Source organism: Bufo gargarizans, chromosome 2, assembly GCF_014858855.1.
Source record: "Bufo gargarizans isolate SCDJY-AF-19 chromosome 2, ASM1485885v1, whole genome shotgun sequence".
Lineage (NCBI taxonomy): Eukaryota > Metazoa > Chordata > Amphibia > Anura > Bufonidae > Bufo > Bufo gargarizans.
The window spans coordinates 213,703,336-213,730,056 of NC_058081.1; the positions used below are offsets into that span (position 1 = coordinate 213,703,336).

At 43.0% G+C, this 26,721-nt stretch overlaps 1 protein-coding gene across 1 annotated transcript in view; it reads right to left on the bottom strand.

The window, feature by feature from the left end:
- Positions 1 to 26,721, bottom strand: part of EXOC4 (exocyst complex component 4) — a 499,321-nt gene that overhangs the window by 121,015 nt on the left and 351,585 nt on the right. Inside the window, exons 12-13 of the mRNA XM_044279994.1 lie at positions 16,699 to 16,835; positions 3,185 to 3,340 (exon numbers count right to left, since the gene is read on the bottom strand). Coding sequence (XP_044135929.1) covers positions 3,185 to 3,340; positions 16,699 to 16,835 — 293 coding nt within the window. The remainder of the gene's footprint in view (positions 1 to 3,184; positions 3,341 to 16,698; positions 16,836 to 26,721) is intronic.

A 26,721-nucleotide genomic window follows, 5' to 3' on the forward strand; every position in this document is an offset into this window, starting at 1 on the left:
TATATCTAAGAGCAATTTTACAGTATACCCCCTTTTCAATGTTTCAGGATTGTTTTTTATTTTATTTAACATTTTAGGCTGTATTCACATTAGAGGTTCTATTAGGGGGGGTTTTGCTCCAGATTCTGCCAAAAAAGTTCTGCATCCCAGATTTTTTTGTCCAGTGCAAAAGTGGTGTCATGAAAAGAACCTACTAGTGCTAGTGTGAACCCATGCACAGTTAAACTGTATACTTCTATACTCTATATTCCTCTTTGTCCTATTTGATACATACATAGAATTACTGAATATTTAGCTTTTGTGTATAATGTATTTACAAGGATTTTTTTTTTATATGAATTGCCTAAGGCTACATTTCTACATTTACAAGGACAGAAAAAATGGTTGCGTAATAGCCGTTTAACTAGCGGTCATACTGGCATTTTTAGAATTAAGTCAATGTGGCTATTCACGTTTTTTTTTTTTTTTTTTTTTTTTAACAGCCTGTAAATAGAGCTGTTAACAACAGACAGGTGGTCAGAAAATAGATGCAAAAATAGTTTAAAATGGCCATGAAAAAGGACACTTCCTATTTTTAATAGGCTACATGTGAAAAAGTGGCTAACATATATATATTAAAGGGGTTGTCCGAGTTATGAAAAAAAAAAGAATATATAGCACTGTAAATCTGATTGTCAGCAATATATAACTAAGCTAAGCTTGTTTTAGGCAAAACAAATTATATTTCCTTATTACCCTGGTTCTCTTCTGTCCCTTTGTCAATCTCTGCCCCTCCCCACTGCTCTTCAAAGGTAGTGAATATAAGTGCTGCCCTGAGTGACATGTCTGCCTGCTGGGAGACTCAGCAGCATGTTGTATGTGTAGGACTACAAGCCGCAGCTGTACAATGACACTGCTGATACACACAGGATCTTCTCCCTACCTGTTCTTGTGCAGAACTCCTCTAGTCTGTGAGCTCCTGTGCCCAGCATTTGTCTCCTCACTGCCTGCAGCGACTCAGTAAAGCCTTCAGCCCTGAGTCTGTGCTCCTGAAGGGGTTATTCTTTCCTGAAGTATCCAGTGGGAGGGAGACATAGGGCAGAGAGCAGCAGACGGCAGAGCAGGGGGGGGGGCGTGGCCAGCACAGTGACTTCTCTGTACAGACACATATCTGCTCTCAGGCTTGTGCACCAAACATCATCATAGCAGGGAGAGAAGCTGACATCACAGGTCATGTGACCCTCAGTGAAATCTGAGAAACCAGCAACTGGAGATAAAGTAAGTGAATTGTAAAGTCCTTACCTTTGCCTAGTTAGAAACATACAAAGAACAAAAAAATAACTCGGACAATCCCTTTAACAGAGTTGCTCCCTTTACAAGCAAAAAAATGTGGCTACTACCGTGTTTCCCCGAAAATAAGACATCCCCCGAAAAATAAGACCTACTTCTAGTTTTGCCTTGCGCTGTGATATAAGGCATCCCCCCCGAAAATAAGGCCTCCCCGATAATAAGACATCCCCCCGAAAATAAGGCCTCCCCGATAATAAAGCCACCCCAGTATAAGGCCCCCGAAGCTACGGTACCGTAAGGCGTCTGACTCCTCTGGACCCTACGGGCGCCGCCACGCAGCTCACTGATTGGCTGCAGCGCAGCAGGTGCGAGGTCTCTTTAAATCAGAGAGACCGCGCCGTTGCCAGGACAAGCCGCCGCCTTCTTCCGCCCGCTGCTCGCTCTGCCATGACGGAGTCTGGCTGACTGACAACTTGGCTGGCACAGACACACAGGGGTGACAGGTAAGGGGAGGGAATATCTGATAGAAGGTGGGGGATGTCTGGTGAAGGGGGGGACTAAATACCTGGCACAGGGGAGGGGGATCATTTAAAATGACACAGGGGGATCACTTAAAATGGCACATGGGTATCAGGGTGGGGAGGGGGATCACTTAAAATGGCACAGGGGTATCAGGGTGGGTAGGGGGATCATTTAAAATGACACAGGGGGATCGGGGGGGGGATCAAAATGACACAGGAGGATCAGAAGGGGGTACTAAAATGGCACGGTAATCCCCCCCCTCTGATTCTCCTGTGCCATTTTGACCCCCCCTTGATCCCCCTGTGTCATTTTAAGTGATCCCCTCCCCACCCTGATACCCCTGTGCCATTTTAAGTGATCCCCCTCCCCACCCTGATTTTTTTTGTTCAACAATAAATGTGTACCGTATTTTTCTTCATGGAAAAATAAGACATCCCTGAAAATAAGACCTAGCGAATCTTTGGGAGCAAAAATTAATATAAGACACTGTCTTATTTTCGGGGAAACAGGGTAGGGAGGAGCAAGTACAGGCAAATCAATCAGGGGTGTGTGGGCGGACCATTGGCCCCAGAACATTTATCACCATTTCCTAGCATAAATTAAATCGATGCCAGCTATGAGAGTTCAATCAAGCGCAAAGACTGCTGGAGGAGGCATTTAATTTATGGCTCACCATAAACTAAATGAATCCTCGGGCGGCGCAGAGGATACCAAAAACAGCATAGCACACTCGGTATTCATAAATCAGGGCCTTGTCATTATTTGCAAGACATACTAAAGTAGAAAAATTGAAATAATAACACATTTTTTTAAATCAGAATAATGGATTGTTTGATCAATGTATGAACTACATTTTTTTTGAAAATATGTGGTGATCAGGTTGAACACTATATTTATGAAGCACCTGCATCATTTTTGAGACCTATATAAAATATTTCAGTAACAGAGGGAGTGTAATCAGGGTTTTTTCAAGTGCAAATACTTTATGAACACTTATGTCTTGTAAGACCTGACATTATTTGTAGACAACCCCAGAGTCATCCTCTTGATGAAATGAATTTGGAGTACACTGCATTCAGGAAGATGGTATTAAAGATAGAGGTGCTTACACAGACCCCCGTTTCTCCTCGTTGCAAGAGACGGACTGAAGATGGCTTCATAGACTTTTTACTGAGCCCATCTTCAGCAGCAAGAAGAGAGGGCACTCTGTGTGAATGCTTCTGTATTGTCATTTTAGTGATCAGCTGGGGTCTCAGCATTCAGACCCCACAGATCAAAACCTTTCAAATCTCACTATGACATATCAAAATTTTTGCTGAAGTACAGGTACAATTTAGTTCCTCCAAATGTGTAAGCCTATATACAGAAACGTAAGGATTGGAGTTTAAGTTACCGTATAAAATCCTCCTCATCTTCTCTTTTCGGTCTTAACTGCTTAGGCTGAGTCATGTTCAACCAGTTGGGAAGCGACTTTAAAAGCCGTGTAATATCATCATCCTTGGCCCAGGAAGCACTGATCACCAATTTCTCATCAGACTGGACAATACTCCTAGGAGGGAAAATAAAAGTTTTTAATACTACTGATATGTCACGTTTCTCAAAGTGGAGCAATGTACATATAATGATAATGATGTCAAAAAAAAAAAAAAAAAAAAAGAAGTACTGAGCTTGGTTGCCATAAATTTCCTTTCCGTCTGAAAAAGTTATTCCCATATCAACACTTATGGTATATTCACAGGATATGCCCTAAATGTCCAATAGGCATAGGACTGATATCTGGACCCACACCTACAATATCTCGAAAATGTGGCTACATCTTGCAGCCACTGTGAATGGAGAGGAGGCCATACATGTGCGGCCCTCTACATTCACTTCTCAGGGAGTTAGTGAAATAGCCAAAAATTGAAGAGAAGCCGATGTGTGGACACAAGGTGGGCCCCTATTCTCGAGATGGGCCACGTCCCACAGATATGTTCAACATTTATGGTAAATTCTGTGGATCTGCCACAAATATTTAGATGGGAAAATCCCTTTAACTTTTATGCAAAATACAATCAATCATTCTGATGAATTTAAGAAGCTCAACAAAAAGTATCCAAGAAATGTAACCCATATCCTATCTAACAAGATAAATTGCTTTGTCAATTATTTGCTCAGCTGAAGGTGCTCTTGAAACCAAAGTAACAGGGGAAGAGCAACTAAATTGGTGCAAAAGATTCCACCTCTCATTGGTTTGCAAAAAATTATGTTACATCTCCCCAGTGACTATTTTTGCAGTATGGGTGGATATATCACTAGGTGAAGAATTTATTAATTCTATTTCAATTAATTCAATTTTATTGGACCTTGGTTTAATCACACTTTGGCTTCCTCAGATGTGGTACTTTTTTGGTACCACATCTAAAGAGGACCCAAGAGGGCCAAGCCTGAACCATGAAGGTCACGTGACCACACTGTTGAATACAGATTGGTTTTACAGAATAGCCACTAAAGTGGTATGTAAATGAGGGTGTGTCATGTAAACAGTGGAAAACAAACTACCTGGTACCAAAATTAAAGAGAACCTGTCACCGTTTTTTAACCATAAGAATCATCGGCATCCTGAGATAGTTCTCCCCCACCTTAATCATCCTAGTGTATTATTTTTTTTTTTTAACACCCCCAAGTACTTCTCTTACAGTCCACTTTTGCTTTTTTCAAGTTATGTAAAGTAAATGCTTAACTCATCACTTCCCATTCCTAACCCCACCTCCCGTTATAAGAGTTACAGAACCTAAAGATCCTACTCTCCTCCCGAACTCACGTTCCAAATCCCACGCATGTGCAGAACCAGTCACCTCACTCACTGATAAAAAAAGAATCTAGGATGTTTGCGATTACAAAGATATAGCACTATATTCTAGATCTTTGCGAATTCTCGAAGTGCCGAGATTCACGATAAAAATTAGCGATTAGAATATTCGCCATCAACGCTACTCCTCATCTCACACTGATCATATAATGTATACTGCGCAGCTGCGAGACTTTGAAGGGAAGGGGTGGAGTTGAGCAACCGTTGAGGGTGTGTCTTGTTTGTGGGCGTGGCTGCACTCCAAGAGTCAGAGAACACGGACTCATCTCTGAAGCATGGAGGACACAGGACTCATCTAAGTGCATTTACATATATGACGGGAACATTTATTTTAGGTTTTTCTCTGAACTAATAGTTTGTTCAGAATTGATTTTAATATTTGTTAATGTATTAAAAAGTATTTATAGAAAGGTGAGTGGATAAATAGGCTTAGAAAGTGAAGACATGTTTCCTTTAAGGCGAGGAGAGCAGGGTAGAACTGGTACCATGCAACTTTAGCCTACTGGAAAAACATTATCGAGTACAGTTGTGCCAGTTTCATGCAGTAGAAAAGGGCCTATTGGGACCTGGAAAAGATAGTGTGGCAGACTACGCCATGTAAGTGGTCTAAGAAAAGCAATGCTTGGAAAATGGATAGCTTGGTCATTAGCAATCATTAAGAATAACATTAATAGCAATCATTAGTGACAGAATTTGACCTCATAGTTTAGTGAATAGTCCAATTAGCAGTAAACAATACCAGCAATATACAGCTATGGCTTAATATATAATCATTATCGGGTGAATGCTACCAAGGATGATAAAGTAAAGCTTCTCTCAAAAGCAATGCCACGAGAAAACACTTTTATAACTAAAACCCAATATTAATTACACAGACCATCTGACCGAAAAAAAAGATACTTGTAGAATGGAGCTTAGCAAGTATAATTAGGTTAATTGGTACATCCACAATCTATCAGCTTATTAGTTTCACAGATCTCTACAACAAAGGAAAGCCCTTCTGTAACATCCTAAGCAGAAAGAAAACGGGTTAAACTTTGAGTCAATAATATTCAATGTCTGCAAAATACAGTAAGTAAAATCAGCTATAGAAATTGTCAGAGATGCAAATGATTTTGCAGTTGCTAACGATAAACCTTAGTCTACAGTGAGACAACTTCAGACGGATGGAAATCTGCTCAGCTGGTCAGAAGACTCATCATTCAGTCTTCAAAAATGTTCTCAGTTGTAAGTGATAAACGCTAAAAACCAAGCTTCCTATTATTAAAGGCTATGGATTTCTTTGAGGGCATTATTTAAAAGGATTGCATTTTACTAATTTTGGGCTAAAAAAACCCCTTTTAATTAGTGTTTATTAAAAATGTTCAGCTGATTCTGAAATACAAGGGTTAAAAAAAAAAATCTGTCTGTTTGCAAACTGTGACTTTCTGTTTTCTTTGAATCTCGTCATCTGACGGTTCATGGAGGTCTCTGATCTCCTGACTTCATAAACACTAAAGGAGGATTTATATGGCCCGAATATTGGGACAATAATCTGGAATGAAGTGTTCCTACTCGATACTGAATAAATCTAGATGTTTCGAATTATTTTTGTTTCCATTCTTTATCATTTACAAATTGAAAAATGAAATAGACGAGGCGGCAAATCATAATGAGGTCGTCATTATGGGGGACTTCAACTACCCAGATATCGACTGGGAAAATGAAACCCGTACATCTCATAAAGGAAACAGGTTCTTGGCAATAACCAAAGACAATTACCTTTCCCAACTGGTACAGGATCCGACAAGAGAGGCGGCCACACTGGACTTAGTATTAACCAATAGACCTGACAGAATAACAGACGTGCAGGTTGGGGGATACCTGGGAAATAGTGACCATAAAGTAATAACCTTCCAATTGTCATTAAAAATAGTTTTTCTTCAGGGAGGAACAAAAATACCAAGCTTCAAAAAAGCAAAATGTAGTCAACTTAGGGTACTTTCACACTAGCGGCAAGGAACTCTGGCGGGTGAACAGCCTGTCGGATCTGTGCTGCCGCTAGTGCACGCATGCCCCCGGACTACCGCTCCGGCCCAATTGACTTTAATGGGGGCGGGCTGGAGTTCCGGCGGCAGCACGGTAAACATGCCGAGAGGCGGTGGAATAAAACTTCAACATGTTGAATCAAAAGGGGCATAGATGCCCGTGATGAAAAAACATAGTCCTGCCACTTTACAAATCACTAGTCAGACCACACATAGAGCACTGTGTACAGTTCTGGGCTCCTGTGAACATGGAAGACATAGCAGTGCTGGAGAGGGTTCAGAGGAGGGCAACTAAAGTAATAACTGGAATGGGGCAACTACAGTACCCTGAAAGATTATCAAAATTAGGGTTATTCACGTTATAAAAAAAGACGACCGAGGGGAGATTTAATAACTATGTATAAATATATCAGGGGTCAGCACAGAGATCTCTCCCATCATCTATTTATCCCCAGGACTGTGACTGTGACGAGGGGACATCCTCTGCGTCTGGAGGAAAGAAGGTTTGTACACAAACATAGAAGAGGTTTCTTTACCGTAAGAGCAGTGAGACTATGGAACTCTTCAGTAGGTGGTGATGTTAAGTTCACTAAAAGAGTTCAAGAGGGGCCTGGATGTATTTCTGGAGTGCAATAATATTACAGGCTATAGCTACTAGAGAGGGGTCGTTGATCCAGGGAGTTATTCTGATTGCCTGATTGGAGTCGGGAAGGAATTTTTTCCTCTAAAGTGAAAAAAATTGGCTTCTACCTCACAGGGTTTTTTGCCTTCCTCTGGATCAACTTGCAGGATAACAGGCTGAACTGGATGGACAGATGTCTTTTTTCGGCCTTATAAACTATGTAATGAACTGTGGGTGTGGAACCACTGTGCCATCTAACCGGTTTCAATTAGGTCTAGACATAAAAGCATTATCATTGCGTTCCCTGGTTTTTAGCCTTAAACCCCAATACAGGGAATCTGGCCTTTGCTGCTGGAGAGTCACGAGGCAGCTACCTTTTGCAATATTCCCAATGTACATCGAACAAAAATATAAACGCAACACTTTTGGTTCTGCTCCCATTTTGCATGAGCTGAACTCAAAGACTTGAAAATTTTTCTACATACACAAAAGACCCATTACTCTATTTGTAATGGGTCTACATACACAAAAGACCCATTACAAATCTGTCTAAATCTGCGTTAGTGAGCACTTCTCCTTTGCAGAGATAATCCATCCCACCTCACAGGTGTGGCATATCAAGGTGCTGATTAGACAGCATGAATATTGCACAGGTGTGCCTTAGACTGCCCACAATAAAAGGCCACTCCGAAATGTGCACAGCTTTTCCTTACAGGGGGTTCAGAAAACCAGTCAGCATCTGGTGTGGCCACCATTTACCTTCAATAGCTGCGGGAAGTTGCTGAATATTGGCAGGAACTGGAACACGCGGTCGTATATGCCGATCCAGAGCATCCCAAAACATGCTCAATGGGTGACATATCTGGTGAGTATGCTGCCCATGCAAGAACTGGGATGTTTTCAGCTTCCAGGAATTGTGTATAGATCCTTGCAATATGGGGCCGTGCATTATCATGCTGCAAGATGAGGTGATGGTCGTGGATGAATGGCACAACAATGGGCCTCAGGATCTCGTCACGGTATCTCTGTGCATTCAAAATGCCATTAATAAAATGCACCTGTGTTAGTTGTCCATAACATACGCCTGCCCATACCATAACCTCACTGCCACCATGGGCCACTTGATCCACAACGTTGAAGTCAGCAAACCGCTCACCCACATGACGCCCCAGGCGCTGTCTGCCATCTGCCCTGAACAGTGAAAACCTGGACTCATCCGTGAACAGAACGCCTCTCCAACCTGCCAGACGCCATTGAATGTGAGCATTTGCCCACTCAAGTCGGTCACGACGACGAACTGCAGTCAGGTCCAAACCCCGATGAGGGCGACGAGCATGCAGATGAGCTTCACTGAGACGGCTTCTGACTGTTTTTTCATTTTTTTCCGTTGCTGCAGCTGTCTGGTCTCAGACTATCATGGAGGTGAACATGCTGGATGTCGAGGTCCTGGGCTGGTGTGGTTATACGTGGTCTGCGGTTGTGAGGCCAGTTGGATGTACTGCCAGCATTTGCCCACTCAAGTCGGTCACGACGACGAACTGCAGTCAGGTCCAAACCCCGATGAGGGCGACGAGCATGCAGATGAGCTTCACTGAGACGGCTTCTGACAGTTTTTTCATTTTTTTTCCGTTGCTGCAGCTGTCTGGTCTCAGACTATCATGGAGGTGAACATGCTGGATGTCGAGGTCCTGGGCTGGTGTGGTTACACGTGGTCTGCGGTTGTGAGGCCGGTTGGATGTACTGCCAAATTCTCTGAAACGGCTTATGGTAGAGAAATGAACATTCATTGCACGGGCAACAGGTCTGGTAGATATTCCTGCAGTCAGCATGCCAATTGCACGCTCCCTCAAACGTTGCGACATCTGTGGCATTGTGATGTGTGATCAAACTGCACATTTCAGAGTGCCCTTTTATTGTGGGCAGTCTGCAATCAGCACCTTGATGTGCCACACCTGTGAGGTGGGATAGATTATGTTGGCAAAGGAGAAGAGCTCACTAACACAGATTTAGACAGATTTGTGAACAATATTTGAGAGTAATGGGTCTTTTGTGTATGTAGAAAATGTTTCAGATCTTTGGGTTCAGCTCATGCAAAATGGGAGCAAAACCGAAAGTGTTGCGTTTATATTTTTGTTTACTGTAGTGGGCCGCTGACCCACAGGGGTCACAGACACCGATGCGAAGCACCAACGAAACAGGCGGTACTTGTAGTCATAAAACAAGCTGAGGTCAAGACAGGCAGAGTTTGTGTGTATCTGTAACAGGGGCAGGCAACAGAGGGTCAAAACAGTAAACTGCCGGAAGTCATGGCAAGCAGTAGAAGGTTAGAGTCAGTAAACAGGCAGTGTTTGGTACAGAGGCAGATAAGCAGAAACGCATACCTTTATGAGGATACCTAAATCTCACACACCCTCCCTCACTGGGGAACGTGCCTTAAATACCATGAGACTGGAGAAGAATGTCCCTTTTATTTGTGATGTCACCTACGTGTTCCCAGATTTTCTTCTGGAACTCACGTTTAGTCTTGGCCCACATAATCAAGTGGGCAAGAACATTTCAAAAGGTAAAACACTCCGGTGGATCTAAAATTGATGAAGTCGGATATAGTGAAAGTTTGGCCAGTCACTGTGCTATTGAATGTTTTTGCCTGTGTAATATTTTTGCAGGCAATACACGAGCCACATCAAAATGTCCCCTTAGGTTTCCTGTTAAGCTACATATCCATCTTTGGTGTTGGAGTGAAGTGGCTCTGGACCAAATAGTCTGGGAAATTTCTTCCTCGCCTATATGTGATTTGGGGTTCACTGGTTAGTACCACACATAGGTCTGAATCTGTCCACAAGATCCCCCAATATCTTTTGAGGATTTCACAGACGTCGCTGTGTGCCGCATCACAAGTGCCTATAACACGCACTATTTCAGTTTTTTTGTAATCTATTGTAATAGATCAGCGCATTTACAGTGTACTGCACCTTTAAAGGCTTCCTTTAAAAAACGGTCAGCCCCTGGTCCTAAAGCGGGACCTTATGTCCTCAAGTTTTTTGAAAATCCCCAACCTGGAGCAGTTTCTTCTAAATCTGACATATTTGCCCTTGGCTATATCTTTTTTTTTTGTTGAGGGAATAAGGATGTGAGCTCTATTAGTAGAGGTATTTTTTCTATAAATCTCAGAAATCAGAATTTCTCCCTGAGGGCGCCTTTCAACTAGCACACCCAAAAAGGACATTCTCTGTTCTTGAAACTCACTTGTAAAATAGAGGCCCAGCTCATTGCCGTTTATCTAGCCCAAAAAGGAATCAAACTCTGTTCGGGTGCCCGTCCATAAGATGAATACATCATCAATAAAGCCATACCATAGTAAGATGTTATTGCGACTCCCACCAGCCAAATGGGGATGTAAATGAGGGATGTGGAACCATTGATTAACATAATTTTGTGATCCGATCAACATTGGGTTGTGTTCCACTCTAATCACACTGTTTGTTAAGTAGTAAGAACCTTTCTGTTTTCATCCTTTTATTTTTATAACCGTTTTGTGCACATTTATGTATGTCTCTTATTTCTTTAAACTTTTGTAACTACGGTAAGGACTGTACCTTTTTAGTACATTAAAGCACATCCTTAAAGGGGTTCTGCACTTTGTTTTAACTGATGATCTATCTTCTGGATAGATCATCATCATCTGATCGGCGGGGGTGAGACACCCCGGACCACCACCGATCAGCTGTTTAAGAAGGCAGCCACGCTCCAGCAGCGCCGCAGCCCTCTCACTGTTTACCACTGGCTCAGTGACGTCACGACTAGTATCAACCGGCCTGTGCGGGGCTAAGCTCTGTTCACTTGAATGGAGCTTAGCCCCACCCACGCTAGTTGATACTAGTCGTGGCGGACCGCAGTGCTGCTGGAGTGCCGCTGCCTTCTCAAACAGCTGATCGGCGGGGGTCCCGGGTGTCGGACCCCAGCCGATCAGATGCTAATGATCTATCCAGAGGATAGATCATCAGTTTAAACAAAGTGCAGAACCCCTTTAATGGTTTTGCCTTGTACCCTGAACAAGCCCAGTAACATCCATGTTTTAAGTGTATGAGTGCAGTTACCGCGTATTTGCTAGAAGTGCGGCCTGTGCTACTAAGAGCCTGCTTGCGAGTGGGGCAGTGTGGGGTTTTCTATGATCCCCTAATTAATTGGTGCATTCATTTAAATGTCATAGATGGGGACAGCGTGTTGGGGTGCATGAAATGTCGGGGGTGTGATCCATGTTCAATATGAGGCCGGTGTGTACGGGCTTGAGAGATTGAGTGCGTGAAATAGATGGACACTTGGAAGTCACGTGACAGGGCGGTTCTCGTAGGTGACATTATTTAATAGAAAACCAGTCTGTGATTAAAAAGTGCAATGCTTAATAACCATGCTTTCTGAAACCAAGCTGTGGGGGCAAGTAGAGGGAATGTACCCTGGGGGTACTGCAGGAGCGCTCAGATCTGAATCTCGGCCCCAGGTGAAAGCCTGGCTACGCCTCTGATGCTCTGTATTTGCCAGTACGCTTTAAAAACCATTTAACAAAGACAGACAATATTTTTTGCTCTGTAGAAAAATAAACACATGATGTGAGCCATGTAAAAACTAATGTGAGTGATAACACTGAGCAATTTCATTTTCCACATGAGGGGATTAGCACGTGTGATCGCGTCGTGCTGCAGGATGTTAGCCCTCTAGATTTCTATTAGAACCGTGCCTGGCAATGTCCTCTGCTAATCCAATCATCAAAGCCATCACCAATAATTTGATTTCTTATTTCCCATTTGCAAATGCACTAAGGTAACTAACATGCAATTTCACTCTAAGCCCTCCGAGAGCCGGAGGGTATCACAGACAAAGCTCTCCTGACTACAGGACAGCCATACTGCTGTTCATCTAGAACATTAACTACCAAGTATAGATTGTTCATGGCATGGGTGTATGTGTAATTGCTTTCTCCCAGTATCCAGCATGCAAAACTAATTAAGTCCTGCAGGTCCCCAGTGATACACTAAACACACAATCCGTTTAAAGATTGCCAGATTTACTTATTATACTGAGGTTGTTACATTATACTGGCCTGTAACAACATGATCATTGATGAGTTATGAAGTTCTTCGTTAACCCATGGCTCATACCATACACTACAATGGATGTATGGGCCAATAGATAGGATATATATAGGGTGCTCAACCATGTTACGAACAAGTTGTGGTAACGGCACGTGGATCACTGCTAATTGCCATGCTCCGCTTGTACTTGCAATTTGAACCAAAGCCACTGCAATTACAGCAATTAGTGATAATTTGTAAGTATACACTAAAATCATAATTTCCAAACAGCATGGTTAAATGTACCTTTATTAAAGGGCTAGAACATTGATAGCTTATCCTTGGCATAGGCTATCTATGTTTCATTGCTGTCCCACTCAATGTCTACAAGGGCACAATGGGGCAGATTTATTAAAGGCTTTATGCCCCTTTTAGGGCTCATGCACACAAACGTATTTTCTTTCCCTGCCCATTCCATTTTTTTTTGCAGACCGTATGCGGAACCATTCACTTCAATGGGCAAAAAAAAAACCGGAAGATACTTTATGTGCATTCTGTTTCCTTATGTCCACGTGTCCTTTCAGCAAAACAAATAGAACAGGGAAGGGACTGTTCTATTAGGGGCCAGCTGCTCTGTTCTGCAAAATACAGAATTAACACAGATGTCATCTGTATTTTTTGCGGATCCATGTTTTGCAAACTACAAAATACATACGGTCGTGTGTAAGAGCCGTTAGGGTCCCTATATACATAAATTTTGTCTAGAATTTTTTTTCTACTAAAATGCCATAATGACTGCATGCTGTTTCTGCAAATTATGACTTTTTTTTTTTTTTTCTGGCATTTGTATGGTGTAGGGGAGATTTATTATAACTGGTGCAGAGGAAAGCTGGTTTAGTTGCTCATACCAACCGATTAGATGCCACCCTTCATTTGTTAGTGCTCCTTTGGAAAATAAAAGGACCAATCCGATGTGTTGCTATGGCCACCAGTTTTTATAAATCCCTGCCAATGTATCTTACCACTACTGTTTTTAAATGGTGTTTTTCCCCTATGAAGCAGATGTCAAAATGCCTGCAAAAAGGAAAAGAGCTACAGAATGCAGCATTATTTAAAAGAAGGCAGAAAGACAAAAAACGCCACCTAATGAACAAAAACAACCGTAGCAAAACACACGCATGGCCTGCATTTCATATTTACCATAGACCTACAGCTAACATCTGGAGCTTGCATTTTTACTGAAAATAAGGGTGCATTCACACGGCCGTAAGTGTTTTGTGGTCTGCAAATTGCAGATCCACAAAACATGGATACCGGCCATGTGCTTTCCGCATTTTGCGGACCGCACATGACTGGCGCTATATAGAGAATGCCTATTCTTGTCCGCAACCGCGGACAATAGGACATGCGCCATGTTTTTTGCAGAGCCGCGGAACGGAACAACGAATTCAGACCGCACACAATGTGCTGTCCGCATCTTTTGCGGCCCCATTGAAATGAATGTGTCTGCACCCGTTCCGCAAAATTGCGGAATGGATGCGGATCCATTTATACGGTCGTGTGAATGCACCCTGAATGCAGGTGCAAGGAACATCTCGAAATAGGGAAAAGTGCAGAAAAAATGCCAACGTTGCCCGTATATTGCTGACCCGCTGTTTGCGGGCCAAAATATGGGCACAGCTGTTTGCATGAGCCCTAAGACTGGTGTACCAAACTAGTCTTTAGTAAATCTACCCCAATATCAAGTGGCCTTGCCAGGCACTGCAACTCAGCAAAATAAAGTCAATCAGATGGCAGCATCTGCATCTACAGCCCTTCTTAATAACATTCTCAAGGCTCTTGGCAGCAATCACATTTACAGATCATTCTGCCAACTGTGCTCATTTTTACAGAGACAAAGAGGAGAATTTATCATTCCACCTATGCCAGTTATCTGGCGTAAAAAGTCAAAACCCCCAATGATTGCAACTTTTTAAATTGTGCAAGTGGCATTGCTACACCACCCTGGACACTTTCCGAAGGGGCATGTCTAGGGTGTAAAGGGGGCAGGACCAGTGGGCCTGACACTTATCTACTTTTACACCAGTTTTCTGGCATACAAGAAGACAGAAGTCTATGGCAGCTCTGAGCTGCTGTGGGTTTCAGTTTAAGCATGCCTCATCATAAATTAAGAGCATTTTCCGGCAGAGCAGGGGATATCAAAGATCGGCATAAAACATCGGTCTTTGATAAATTCCCCCTAAACTCTTCATAGATCAACATTAAACAGCTGTTTTATAATTGATCTTTACATTCACCGGCAAATTATTGTTAAGAATGCCAGGAAACTAGCAAACTTTGATAATAGTTGGCCAATGAAAGGATCTTTATTGAGTGTCCACAGTTAGACACACACTAATGATATCAAAGACGATCATAAAAACATTGCCGGTAGGTGCTATGATGGATTATATACCCCACCAGACTCCAAATCTACATATGTGATATTGTTGTATAACACTTGTGCAGAATTGATAGTACTAAATCAACCGAACTGAATCCCTAGATATGTCCTCTGTAATATTTACCCAAAATAATTGATGTCAGAGGCCAACCATCCGCCATCAAAAATAATAAGACAAAGAAATCAATGTAATATGGACAATTGATCAGACTCAGACATCAGAATAATAGGTTTAGTATAAGAGGGGATCAGCCCTATTTGATCTGGTCCAAAAGGAAAAGCACAGAACAATTAAACACATACCAATACAGAGCTGGAGGGGGCTTGAGAAACCCCTTTAGCGTACGTTTCGCCGCGCTTCTTCTGGGGGCATGTCTATCTAAACCAATACTAATCCTTATATACCTAATCAATTGGGGACAGACCTCCCTCCTTATTAGTATAAAAATATTGCACCTGCGTAATGAAAAAGTGCACTTTGTCTTTTTCTTTACACTTGCAGAAGCTGGAAAAACGAAGTGTAAGGGCTGTTTCACACGAGCGAGTCCATTGCGGGAATCGCGCTCCGTGTGTGAGTGTGATCCTCTGCTCTGGACTTGCAGACTTATAATGCTATGTGCCTCTGCTTGACCTTATTTCTACAGAATCATACTGACAGATTTATGTCACTATGATTCTGTGGAAAAAAGGCCATGCAGAGACACACAGCATTATAAATCATGATAATGCTCTGCGCTCCTGCAAGTCCAGAGCAGAGGATCACACTCACACACGGAGCGCGATTCCCGCAATGGACTCGCTCGTGTGAAACAGCCCTAATTCATAGGCAAATGAGCACGCGCAAGTACCCAGGGGCGGCATTCACTGTGTTGGAGCCCAGGCTGCTTTGCCTTCTTTCATTGTTTCCCAGCCCCAGCCTCTGCTTATGTCCTCCCTCCTACTCCCTTGCGTTATCCTTCGGTCCGGTCGAGATTCCGCACCTGCGCACTGCTTCGCCGGGGCATGCGCACTGTGGGTACAGCATTGCCTTAACTACTGCGCATGCGCTGACGAAAGCCCCATTGCTGATGGTTTTACGCCGTTCGCCGGCGCATGCGCAGTAGTTAAAGCGATGCCATGCCCACACTGAATGGAACTGATTTTCAGTTGCAGAAAATTCTGAAACAAAATCCACAGCCTGTGAGGGCTAACTTAAAAGGCACTGTATCCATTTGCAGTATAACGGTGTCTTGGTATCCTGTAGAAAGTATTCACCCCCCGGATTTTTACACGTCAATGATTAAGAGCTGCATGAGCAGACGTCACGCACATAAAAGAAGGACAAATTATACATTTAGTCCTGTAGGAAGTTATTGTGTTGTCTTTTAACATTATGAATTTTTGGAAAAAGAGGTTAATGAGAAGTGGCAGGTACTAGTCACCAAACTGTAGATGCCTCTAAGGTTACTGATCTCACCAGTGACAGCGGAGCACAAAACCATCCTTACATGTCAACCTCGCTGCAATGAGCAGATATGAAGACACTTCTTTTTCTCCCTCTTGTATGTTATAAGGATTAGAAATGCATCGATGTGTTCAGTATCAGTGTAAAGCCTCCTGCATACGACCGCATCAAATTTTGCGGATCTGCAAAACACGGACAAATGCCTATTCTTGTCCACAAAATGGACAAGAACAGGACAAGCTCTATTTTTTTGGAGGGGCTGCAGAACGGACATACGGATGCTGTCAGCAACTTTTGCGGCCCCATTGAAATGAATGGGTCCGCATCAGACCTGCAAAAAATGTGAATACAATTCGGACCGAAACTGCGATTGTGTGCATGAGGCCTTTCATGGAAATGTAGTCCAATGTTGTGGAAGTGGCTAGATCAGGACAAAAAGAAGACATATTACCTGAATGCTGTGCTGCAGGTGTCCTTATACTCCTGGAGTTTCACACACACCATATTCAGAAACTGATCTGAGTAAGCACTTAAGTCACGCATCAAATTCATCAGGTCCTGAATACTCTTCTCCACAATGACGGTGCTCTGCAATAACAATACAGCACATTAGGAACAAGGGTACTGTGTTACTACTGCTCACAGGCAATGCTCATGACTATCTAAATCTATTACAATAGATAAAGTTATTAGCCAAGAGATTGCAGAGTATCTACGAAGGCTCAAATCTTGTTCCTTCCACTGAAGTATGTGCAGAACTCCTGCATTTGCAGTTATACTTCGCTCTGCTTGTATCTAGCCCTTCTTTAGCAAAAAAAATAAAAATAAAATACATGCAGAAGAAAAAACTGCAAATATGGCCGAGTACAGTAAGTATGAGATGGCTTAATAACAGGATTACTGCACTGTATTATATCTCCTCCATCCTAGCCACTTCTCAGGGAACCGCTCTAGCCATACTACTATCTGTGAGAAAAGTGCATTGCAAATGTTTGTCATTGACTGTTGTTTCCGAGTGCCCGGATACATGTATGACACACTGATAAACAGCGCTGTTGACATACGCTATTAATCTCAAGATCTGTAGTCTTCAAGAAGCCACAGTAGAGAAGATTTGTCAATGCCGTAACACCATACGAACACTGCACCAATCTCACTCCCACCGGAGCTAGGAACAGATTCATCTACGTTGGCGCATGCCCTGCTAATAAATCTGCCCTCTCTCCATTCAGGACACATGCTCAGCAGCACTGAATTTACACCACATCAGTGGCTGTTGCTAGACTTCATGTGGTGATCATACTCGGCTGGATCCTGCAGTTGGGTTTGGTCTCTGTAGCCCCCGGGCCGACTCTTCCTTTTTCTGCAGCTCTTAAATCATCCTCCGTTGATGCCGGGGAAGTCCGACACATGACCGCTGCAGCCAATCACAGACTGCAGTGGTTATAATGCAAGAGGAGCAGGTCACTGCTGCAACCTGTGACTGGCTGCAGTGCTCAGATGCCACCCCCTGTTGAGAGGGAGCAGGGAGAGGAAGAGCCGACACGGGAGCTGCAAGGACCAGGTAAGTTTGATCACCACAGCAGGTCGGCCACACTGGGTGGTCTGTGTTAGTACTGGATAACCCTTTTAAAGGGAACCTGTCTCAGTGAGGGGAGCATATTGCAGCTGACAGGTTTAAGAATGAAACAATGAAAATTATTTTATTTTTTTACAGGATTTTTATATCTTCAGGATAGGCCAATAATAATTGGCAGGGAACACAATTTTTCCAGATTAGCTCTGATGCCAAAACAAAGCTCCATCCATTGTGTAGCCGGCTACCTCTCGCACTGCTCCCTAGACAGATTTTTGGTGCAGAAACATTAGCAAATCTGGGCCACAGTTTTTTTTCTTGGTCATAGTGTCAACCAAGTGGCTTTTTGTAACCAGGCTGTCTCAAAGTTTTCTTCAGGATTCAGCAATTGAGGATCCATTGAAGAGATCGGGAGCAGTGCTCAGTGACATCTCCATCCACGACAAAGTCTGGAGCTATTCCTGAACAGCTGATAGGTGGACATGGCCTCCCAGTAGGGAACCCCTATCATGACAACTAGCACTTTAGAGATGAGGGATGTTCTTCGTATTATTACTGTAATAACCATCACACCGGCACCTAATGCAGTATATGTATGCACTGTATATAGTAAACACTAGGTGCAACAAATGTGATGGCCAATACTTAAAGTGAACCAGTGAAGTGATTTGATATGATAAAGGGAGAGAAGTTGATCTGTGATATAGAAGTTTATATGATTTTGAGAAGGATTTCTGAGGAAAAACCAGAGTAAATTCTGACAAGACTCTTGGGAGAATCAGTGAGGGTAATCCGGACTCTTACTGTTTCTCCTAGGAGTCCTGTAAGGATTTAATCAGCTTTTTACTCAGAAAGGCCGCTCCAAATCATATAAAACTATTTATCACAGAGCTCAGCTTCTCTCCCTCTCTGCTCCCAGGACAGGGTGCACTTTACAGACATTTCTTGGTTAGAAGTTTGAAATAAAGTTAAAGATTAGATCACTATATAACAAGAAAAGAAGTTAGACAGTTAAATTATCTAAACTTGTAAAATGTCAAGATACAATTTGCATCTAATTAAAAGTGAATTGAAATCTATCAATACACTTGTCTCATCTTTGTTTCATTCTTAAGCTGCATACCAGTCTCTGAGAAGCATTAAATTCCCGCGGAGAGATTTTCGAACATTAGTCATTCCCACTGTTGTCAGTGACGGGGTCTCTTCGGCAGGGGGCTCCAGTGACCCGAGGTGGCAGCTCTCATTAGGGAAGAGATGCTCATCTATAAATCAAAATGTCAGCATCTCCAGAGCCTGCCGCTGGTGGCAGCCTGGAAGGGCTGAGACGTTCTGCTCCATGCAGCTTTACCTGTCATTGGGGAAGGGCTGCAGCTGATCATCCATTATACACTGACACCTTTTGCTGACTCAGCTCCCACTGTCCTCCTTCTAGCACACTGGGAGATGTCTGATTCAGCTGATAGAATCTTGATAACTCTGCTCTACATTGCTAGAAACTTATTGGAAAACATCCATGGCTAGTCAGAAATGATGACTAAAATGAAGCCTGCACACCAGAATGTATGCCTTCAATCGGGAAATAGAGAAATCAAGGCTATGTCATGTATCATTTAGATGAGCGTAGAAAAACTATGAAAAAATGCTTGGGTCATTTAGAAAATTGGCTTTTTTAAAAAGCTTTATTGTAATTCAGCCATTTTAAAGTATACTAGAACATTGTTAGGCTAGTTTCACACTAGTGTTAAAACCATCCGGCAGCCTGTTTTGGCAGAGGAAAAGCCTGCCGAAGTTAATTGTATCAGGCACTAGCAGAAGGACCCGGCTTCGTACAGGTATATTTCATTTATGTTTGTGTGTGTTGTTAAAAAAATATCGACAGTATCCACTATAACAGTGACCTCCACAGCGGCCATCTTTTTATTAGTGACCTCCGCAGTACCCCATCTCCTTAAGTGATTTCCACAACACCCCGTCCCCTTAACAGTGGCCTCTATAGCAACCTGCCCCTTAACACTGACCTCCATAGAGGACCGTCCCCTTAACTGTGATCTCCACAGCAGCCTGCCCCTAGGATGGCCAGAGGTTTGTTTTAGGCCGGACAGTCTGGCTTTCAGACTCCCTGTCCTCTGTCCGGGGCAGCGCATGGACGGACACAGGGATGTCCTTTTGAACATCTCACTCCCAGACAGCAGCACTGTGCTGTCTAAGCGTGAGCTGCAGGGAGAAAGTCACCCTCCCTCCCACCCCTGCAGTTGACAGAAGTTGATTTTTACCTTCAATTTTTCAGTCCCAGTCGGCTGTGCAATGGGAGGGGGCATGGCCTATGTCACAGTGGGGAGTGGGGGAAACTCCCCACCGTACAATGAGGAGGCAATTGGGAAGCAACAAGGCCAGGAGGAGGAATGAGGGAGCAGGTCACCTCCTACAGCGTCCCTAATTCTGGCCCTGACTCCTAACCGTATGAGCCAACCCAAATGGTAGGAGGGCTCATACTCCGGAACCTCGGGGCCCTACAAACCCTCAAGAAATCCCTGCACTAGGAGAAGAGTAAAGACAACCTGTTCCTCCAAAACATGGACGAACAGGAGTCTCCACCGGCCAAGCTGCAAAGAAAGGAGACCGTATACAGCTGGTAAGCGACAAATACAACACACTGACCTGCCACAGGCACAACGTCTGGAACCCGTGCACAAGTGCTGATGTCCACACATATTAAGGACACAGCACATACAACAACCACACAGGTAACCAGGACACACATGTCGTACGGACACATGGTCGTCCCCCCCCCCCCTCCGGGGAACCAGAGACCCCCCCTTACGGAGGATACAACATAAGACAGGGGAATGTCTAGCAAACATGCTGGACTCCAAACACCCCCAGACATGTAACACCAAACAAACACTCTGAACATAACCCACTACAGACAAATAGGGATAGGAAGGGAAGGAGAAACTGGGATGACATTGATGATAACTAGGATGGACATCAGTTGAAAAAGAGATCGGAGCAAGCTCATACTCCAATAAAGGTAGGCACCCAACTGATCTCAGTCTCACTGCAACGATATACACTCACCTAAAGAATTATTAGGAACACCTGTTCTATTTCTCATTAATGCGATTATCTAGTCAACCAATCACATGGCAGTTGCTTCAATGCATGTAGGGTTGTGGTCCTGGTCAAGACAATCTCCTGAACTCCAAACTGAATGTCAGAATGGGAAAGAAAGGTGATTTAAGCAATTTTGAGCGTGGCATGGTTGTTGGTGCCAGACGGGCCGGTCTGAGTATTTCACAATCTGCTCAGCTATTGGGATTTTCACGCACAACCATTTCTAGGGTTTACAAAGAATGGTGTGAAAAGGGAAAAACATCCAGTATGCGGCAGTCCTGTGGGCGAAAATGCCTTGTTGATGCTAGAGGTCAGAGGAGAATGGGCCGACTGATTCAAGCTGATAGAAGAGCAACGTTGATTAAAAAAACACTCGTTACAACAGAGGTATGCAGCAAAGCATTTGTGAAGCCACAACCTTGAGGTGGATGGGCTACAACAGCAGAAGATCCCACCGGGTACCACTCATCTCCACTACAAATAGGAAAAAGAGGCTACAATTTGCACGAGCTCACCAAAATTGGACTGTTGAAGACTGGAAAAATGGTTTCTTGAACATGACAATGAGTTCACTGTACTAAAATGGCCCCCACAGTCATCAGATCTCAACCCAATAGAGCATCTTTGGGATGTGGTAAAATGGGAGCTTCGTGCCCTGGATGTGCATCTCTCAAATCTCCATCAACTGCAAGATGCTATCCATATGGGACAACATTTCTAAAGAATGCTATCAGCACCTTATTGAATCAATGCCACGTAGAACTAAGGCAGTTCTGAAGGCACCATTAGTATGGTGTTCCTAATAATTCTTTAGGTGAGTGTATATAGAGACAAGAGACCACACCAGGCACACCCAAGCTCACACCTTAACCCTGTGCACACCAGGAGGGAAGGAAAAGCCTTAAAGGGAAAGCACACACATGCAACAACAACACGCTGCAGCAGGCAACAGCTTGCATGGCAACTGTGTCACGACGCACACAACATAGGCTGTGACACTGCCCGCGCATACTACAAAAACAACTCGTTGCCGCAGGCAACTACATGTGTGGCAACCGTGTCACGGCGCACACAATATAGGCCGTGACAAATAGGCTGTGACAGCCTAACCGGGTCGGGGCATGGCTTAGCGGGACCAGGGGGTGGAGTCCGTCTTTTGAGGGTGGCATGAATGGCCATCCTACCTGCCCCTGAACTCTGATCTCTACAGCACTCTGCTCCATTAACAGTGTCATCCACAGCGCCCTGTCGCTTTAAAGCTGACCTACAGCAGTGAAGAAAAATGGCTGGGTGTAAAACTGTGTGTATATGGAGACTAAGGGCCTGCGAGCTTCTATTGGCTGATAAAGGTCATGTGACCAGACTTCTATTGGCTAATGAATTTTTTGGTAATATCTCAGGAACGGTACATGCTAGAGAGCTGGTCTAAAACCTTTCCGGACACCCTTGATGTACCTGTGTGCCAAATTTCGTGATTGGAAATGCGACGGTGCATATTCCTTTAGCGGAAATACATACATACACACACACATACATACATACAAACATACGCTCAGCTTTATATATTAGCTAGCCAGATACTGCCTTTTCACACAGGAGCCCATTGACTATAATGGGACCAGGGTCGGCGTTAGGGGAAGGAAGGGGGGGGGGGGGGGGCAAACTGGGCAATTGCCCAGAGCCCCCATCTACCAAAGGGGCACCCTGCTTTGTCGGAGTGGACGCAGACTGGTGAAAGGCAGTGTTCCTCTTCTGGCTTAGTCCCTGCTCCATATATGGTTTGGGAGTCCATGCTGTATGTCTATATATGAAGTCAGTGCTTTTGGGAGTCCCTGCTCTAACTCCATATATGGCTGTGTCCATATACGGAGTCAGTGTTATGAAGATGAAGGGGGTAACCACCGAAGCATTGTAAGCAAGAACCTTAACCACTGAGCTATAGAGCTCAATGTTAAAGTGCTGTAGAGAAACCTCATAGTAGTTTCTCATGTATTAGGTATTCATATACGGCTTTAGTATCATTTTATAAAAAAAAAATTTTCATTGTCAAAAAAAATAAAAAAAATAATGTACAGCACAAAATAAATATGTAATTACAAAAAAAATATAAAATGATACTTCTGATATATATATATATATATGAATACAAAATACATGGGAAACTACTGAGGATTTTAGCCATAATATATGTATAATAGTTTAACATTGAGGTCTATAGCTCAGTGGTTAAAGCTCTCGCCTTTAATTTAGATGGTGGTGAGTTCAAATTCGAGCAGAAACATTTAAAAAATAATGGCTAAATAAAACTTTACACAGGGTGTTCCCAACATTAAAAAGTTTTTTTTTTTTTCACCCCAATAAAATCAAAGAGCAAAACGTTAAATATGATCAAATAACACCTGTGTTAAGGCTACTTTCACACTCGCGTTTTGTGTCATGGACGGATCCGTTCAGATAATACAACCGTCTGCATCCGTTCAGAACGGATCCGTTTGTATTATCTTTAACATAGCAAAAACTGATCCATCTTGAACACCACTGAAAGTCAATGGAGGACGGATCCGTTTTCTATTGTGCCAGATTGGGTCAGTGAAAACGGATCCGTCCCATTTACTTACATTGTGTGCCAGAACGGATCCGTTTGGCTCAGTTTTATCAGACGAACAAGCAGCGTTTTGGTATCCGTTTCCAAAGCGGAATGGAGACTGAACTGATGCATTCTGTGAGGATCCTTTTCCATTCAGAATGCATACTGATCCGTTTTGGACCGCTTGTGAGAGCCCTGAATGGATCTCACAAAACGGAAAGCCAAAACACGAGTGTGAAAGTAGACTAAGGCTACTTCCACATATGTGCTTTCCCTTTCCACTATTGAGATCAGTCATAGGATCGCAATAGCGGGGGAAAACGCTTCAGTTTTGTCCCCATTAATTGTCAATGGGGACAAAACTGAACTGAAGGGAACAGAGTCCACCAGAATGCATTCTGTTTCATTGCATTCCCATGACGCACACAAAAGCGCTGCAAACAGCGTTTTTGAGTGCGTCCTGGGATGCGGAGCAAGACGGATCCGTCATGACTCACAATGTAAGTCAATGGAGACTAATCTGTTTTCTCTGACACAAAAGAAAACTGATCCGTCCCCAATGATATACAATGGTTTTTGAGACGGATCAGTCTTGGCCATTTTAGAGATAAGACAACCGGATCCGTTCAGAACGGATGCAGATGGTTGTATTATCATGACGGAAGCATTTTTGCTGATCCATGTGTAAACTTGACCAGTATTTTTATTTTTTATTGGAAAAGGTGGTAACCCTAACAGCAGGCAGGACAGGTTGTACTTTCTAATGCCACTATTAACAATAAGGATGGAATTGGGGGGAAAAAAATTCTGCCACATAGTAGCCCCAGTTACAGGGAAAATACACCCCCCCCCCCCCCCCCCCCCAGAGAGGCTGTACAGCATAATACACCCAGCCCGGTGATCACATGACCACTGGGTCGGGACAGGAAGCGGCATAGTGCTTCCTGATCTGTATACACAGTGCTCGTTCAGCGCTGTATATACAGTGACACTCAGGAACGATCGCTGGCACCAGCACGATTAGCGTGCAGCTGCGATCTCTGAATGAAAGTTCCAGAACGTCTATTCAGAGATAAACCGACCGACCAAGGACGTTTATAGTCAATGGGCGGTCAGGAAGTGGTTAAAGACGGATTTGGGGTAATTACCATATGAACAAATGTATATAGGACAGAGCTTTCTTTCTGCACGGACTGCTGGAGCTCGTAGAGGTACGTTGAGAGAAAGGGGTTGTATATGCCTGCAAGCAGCCATGTAAGGGAAGGTCTAGTGGTTGCAGTGCAGACCTGGGCTACATGCTGTATGATGACCCTCTCAATTGCTGTAGCTTTTTATAAGGGGGGGGGGGGGGGGACTCATTGCTGTGAGGGGAGGGGGCATGTGGCGCACTCTGGGGCCATGAGGATGCAGATCTGTGTAAGGAGTTTTATGGGGGTGTAAATCTGTGAGGGAGGGCTAGAATCGACAGAATGTAACTGGTTGGTACATAATTACAAGATTTGGGGCCTGGCGGTGCTCCACCCGTATCCGGCTATGCTGGATACAATGAACTCCAGCAGGCTGTTCCAGTAGAGGTTTTAAAGCAAGTGTGAAACTAGCCTTACACTAATGTATACTGTACATCTGATACCCTGTAGAATCCACTACATTGCTGTCATGGCTTGCATTTTTTATAGGAGTCATGATGGAACATGTGTGATCAGATCCACTTAGTAATGAATCATGGCATCATATTCCCCTAGGGCAGTATGCCTAGGTTATACTGAGTGTAAAGAAAACAGACACAAAAGAACCAATGGAAGACTGAATATAGCAAAACTTAAAAATAGGGCACCTAGCTTAGTGAATACACTGTTATTTGCTCCTGGGGTCAGTTTATGCCCATGAATATCCCTACTGATGCCCATTGTCTGGGGAGGCAGGTATAATCTGATTCCATGGGTCACTGGCTTTGGGTGCATAGTGCAGTTTAGAGTATTAAAACCAACTCTTCCAGGTTACATGTAGAGACATCACCAGTGCAAGGCATGGGAACTATGCATCCAAGCCAGATAACCCATGTGGGTATATTAAAAGAACCAAAACCCCTACGAAGATTACAGTAAAGCAATTCCATAAAAGAAGACATTAGCATGTCATTACTACCACCACAGGGGCTTATTATAAAAGTTATTATATTATACATTTCGCTTTAAAAGGGACACTCAACAGTGACAGAATTTTATTTTTATTTCTTTACCAGTAAATACACTACTATTTTTCTGTAGCAGTCAGCACAGAGAGATAAAACTCCTTGAGAAAGTCAAGCAAACCTCTTTGTTCTACTAAAAATCCAAACAAATAAGAAGTTACAGAGGCAGGACAGGAAATAAAATACATGGAGTTATTTCAAAAATAAATCCAGAAAGCCAACCACCACTTTTTTTAAATAAAAAACCCCAAAAAAACAAAACACGATTGTCATATTTAAACCCTTTTAACCCCTTCAGGACTGGGCCATTTTTCACTTTAAGGACCAGGCCATTTTTTGCAAATCTTACATGTGTCACTTTATGTGGTAATAACTTTAAAACGCTTTAACTTATCCAAGCCATTCTGAGACAGTTTTCTTGTCACATACTGTACTTCAAAATATTTCATTTTTAAAAATACATTTATCAAAAATTTGGAAAAATTCACAATTTTCAAAATTCTAATTTCTCTTCTTTTAAAACAGATAGTGATAGCTCCTAAAATAGTTATTACTTTACATTTCCCATATGTTTACTTCATGTTTGAATAATTTTGTAAATGACATTTAATTTTATTGGGATGTTAGAAGGCTTAGAAGCAAATCTTGAAATTTTTCAGAAAATTTCCAAAACCGACATTTAAAGGACCAGTTTAGGTCTGAAGTCACTTTGTGAGGCTTACATAATAGAAACCACCCATAAATAGATCAATTTTAGAAACTACACCCATCAACGTATTCAAAACTGATTTTACAAACTTTCTTAACCCTTTAGGTGGTCCACAAGAATTAAAGGAATATGTAGATGAAATTTCAGAATTTCCCTTTTTTGGCAGATTTTTCCATTTTAATCTATTTTTTCCAGTAACAAAGCAAGGGTTAACAGCCAAACAAACTCTATATTTATTGCCCTGATTCTGCAGTTTACAGAAACACCCCATATGTGGTCATAAACTGCTGTACGGGC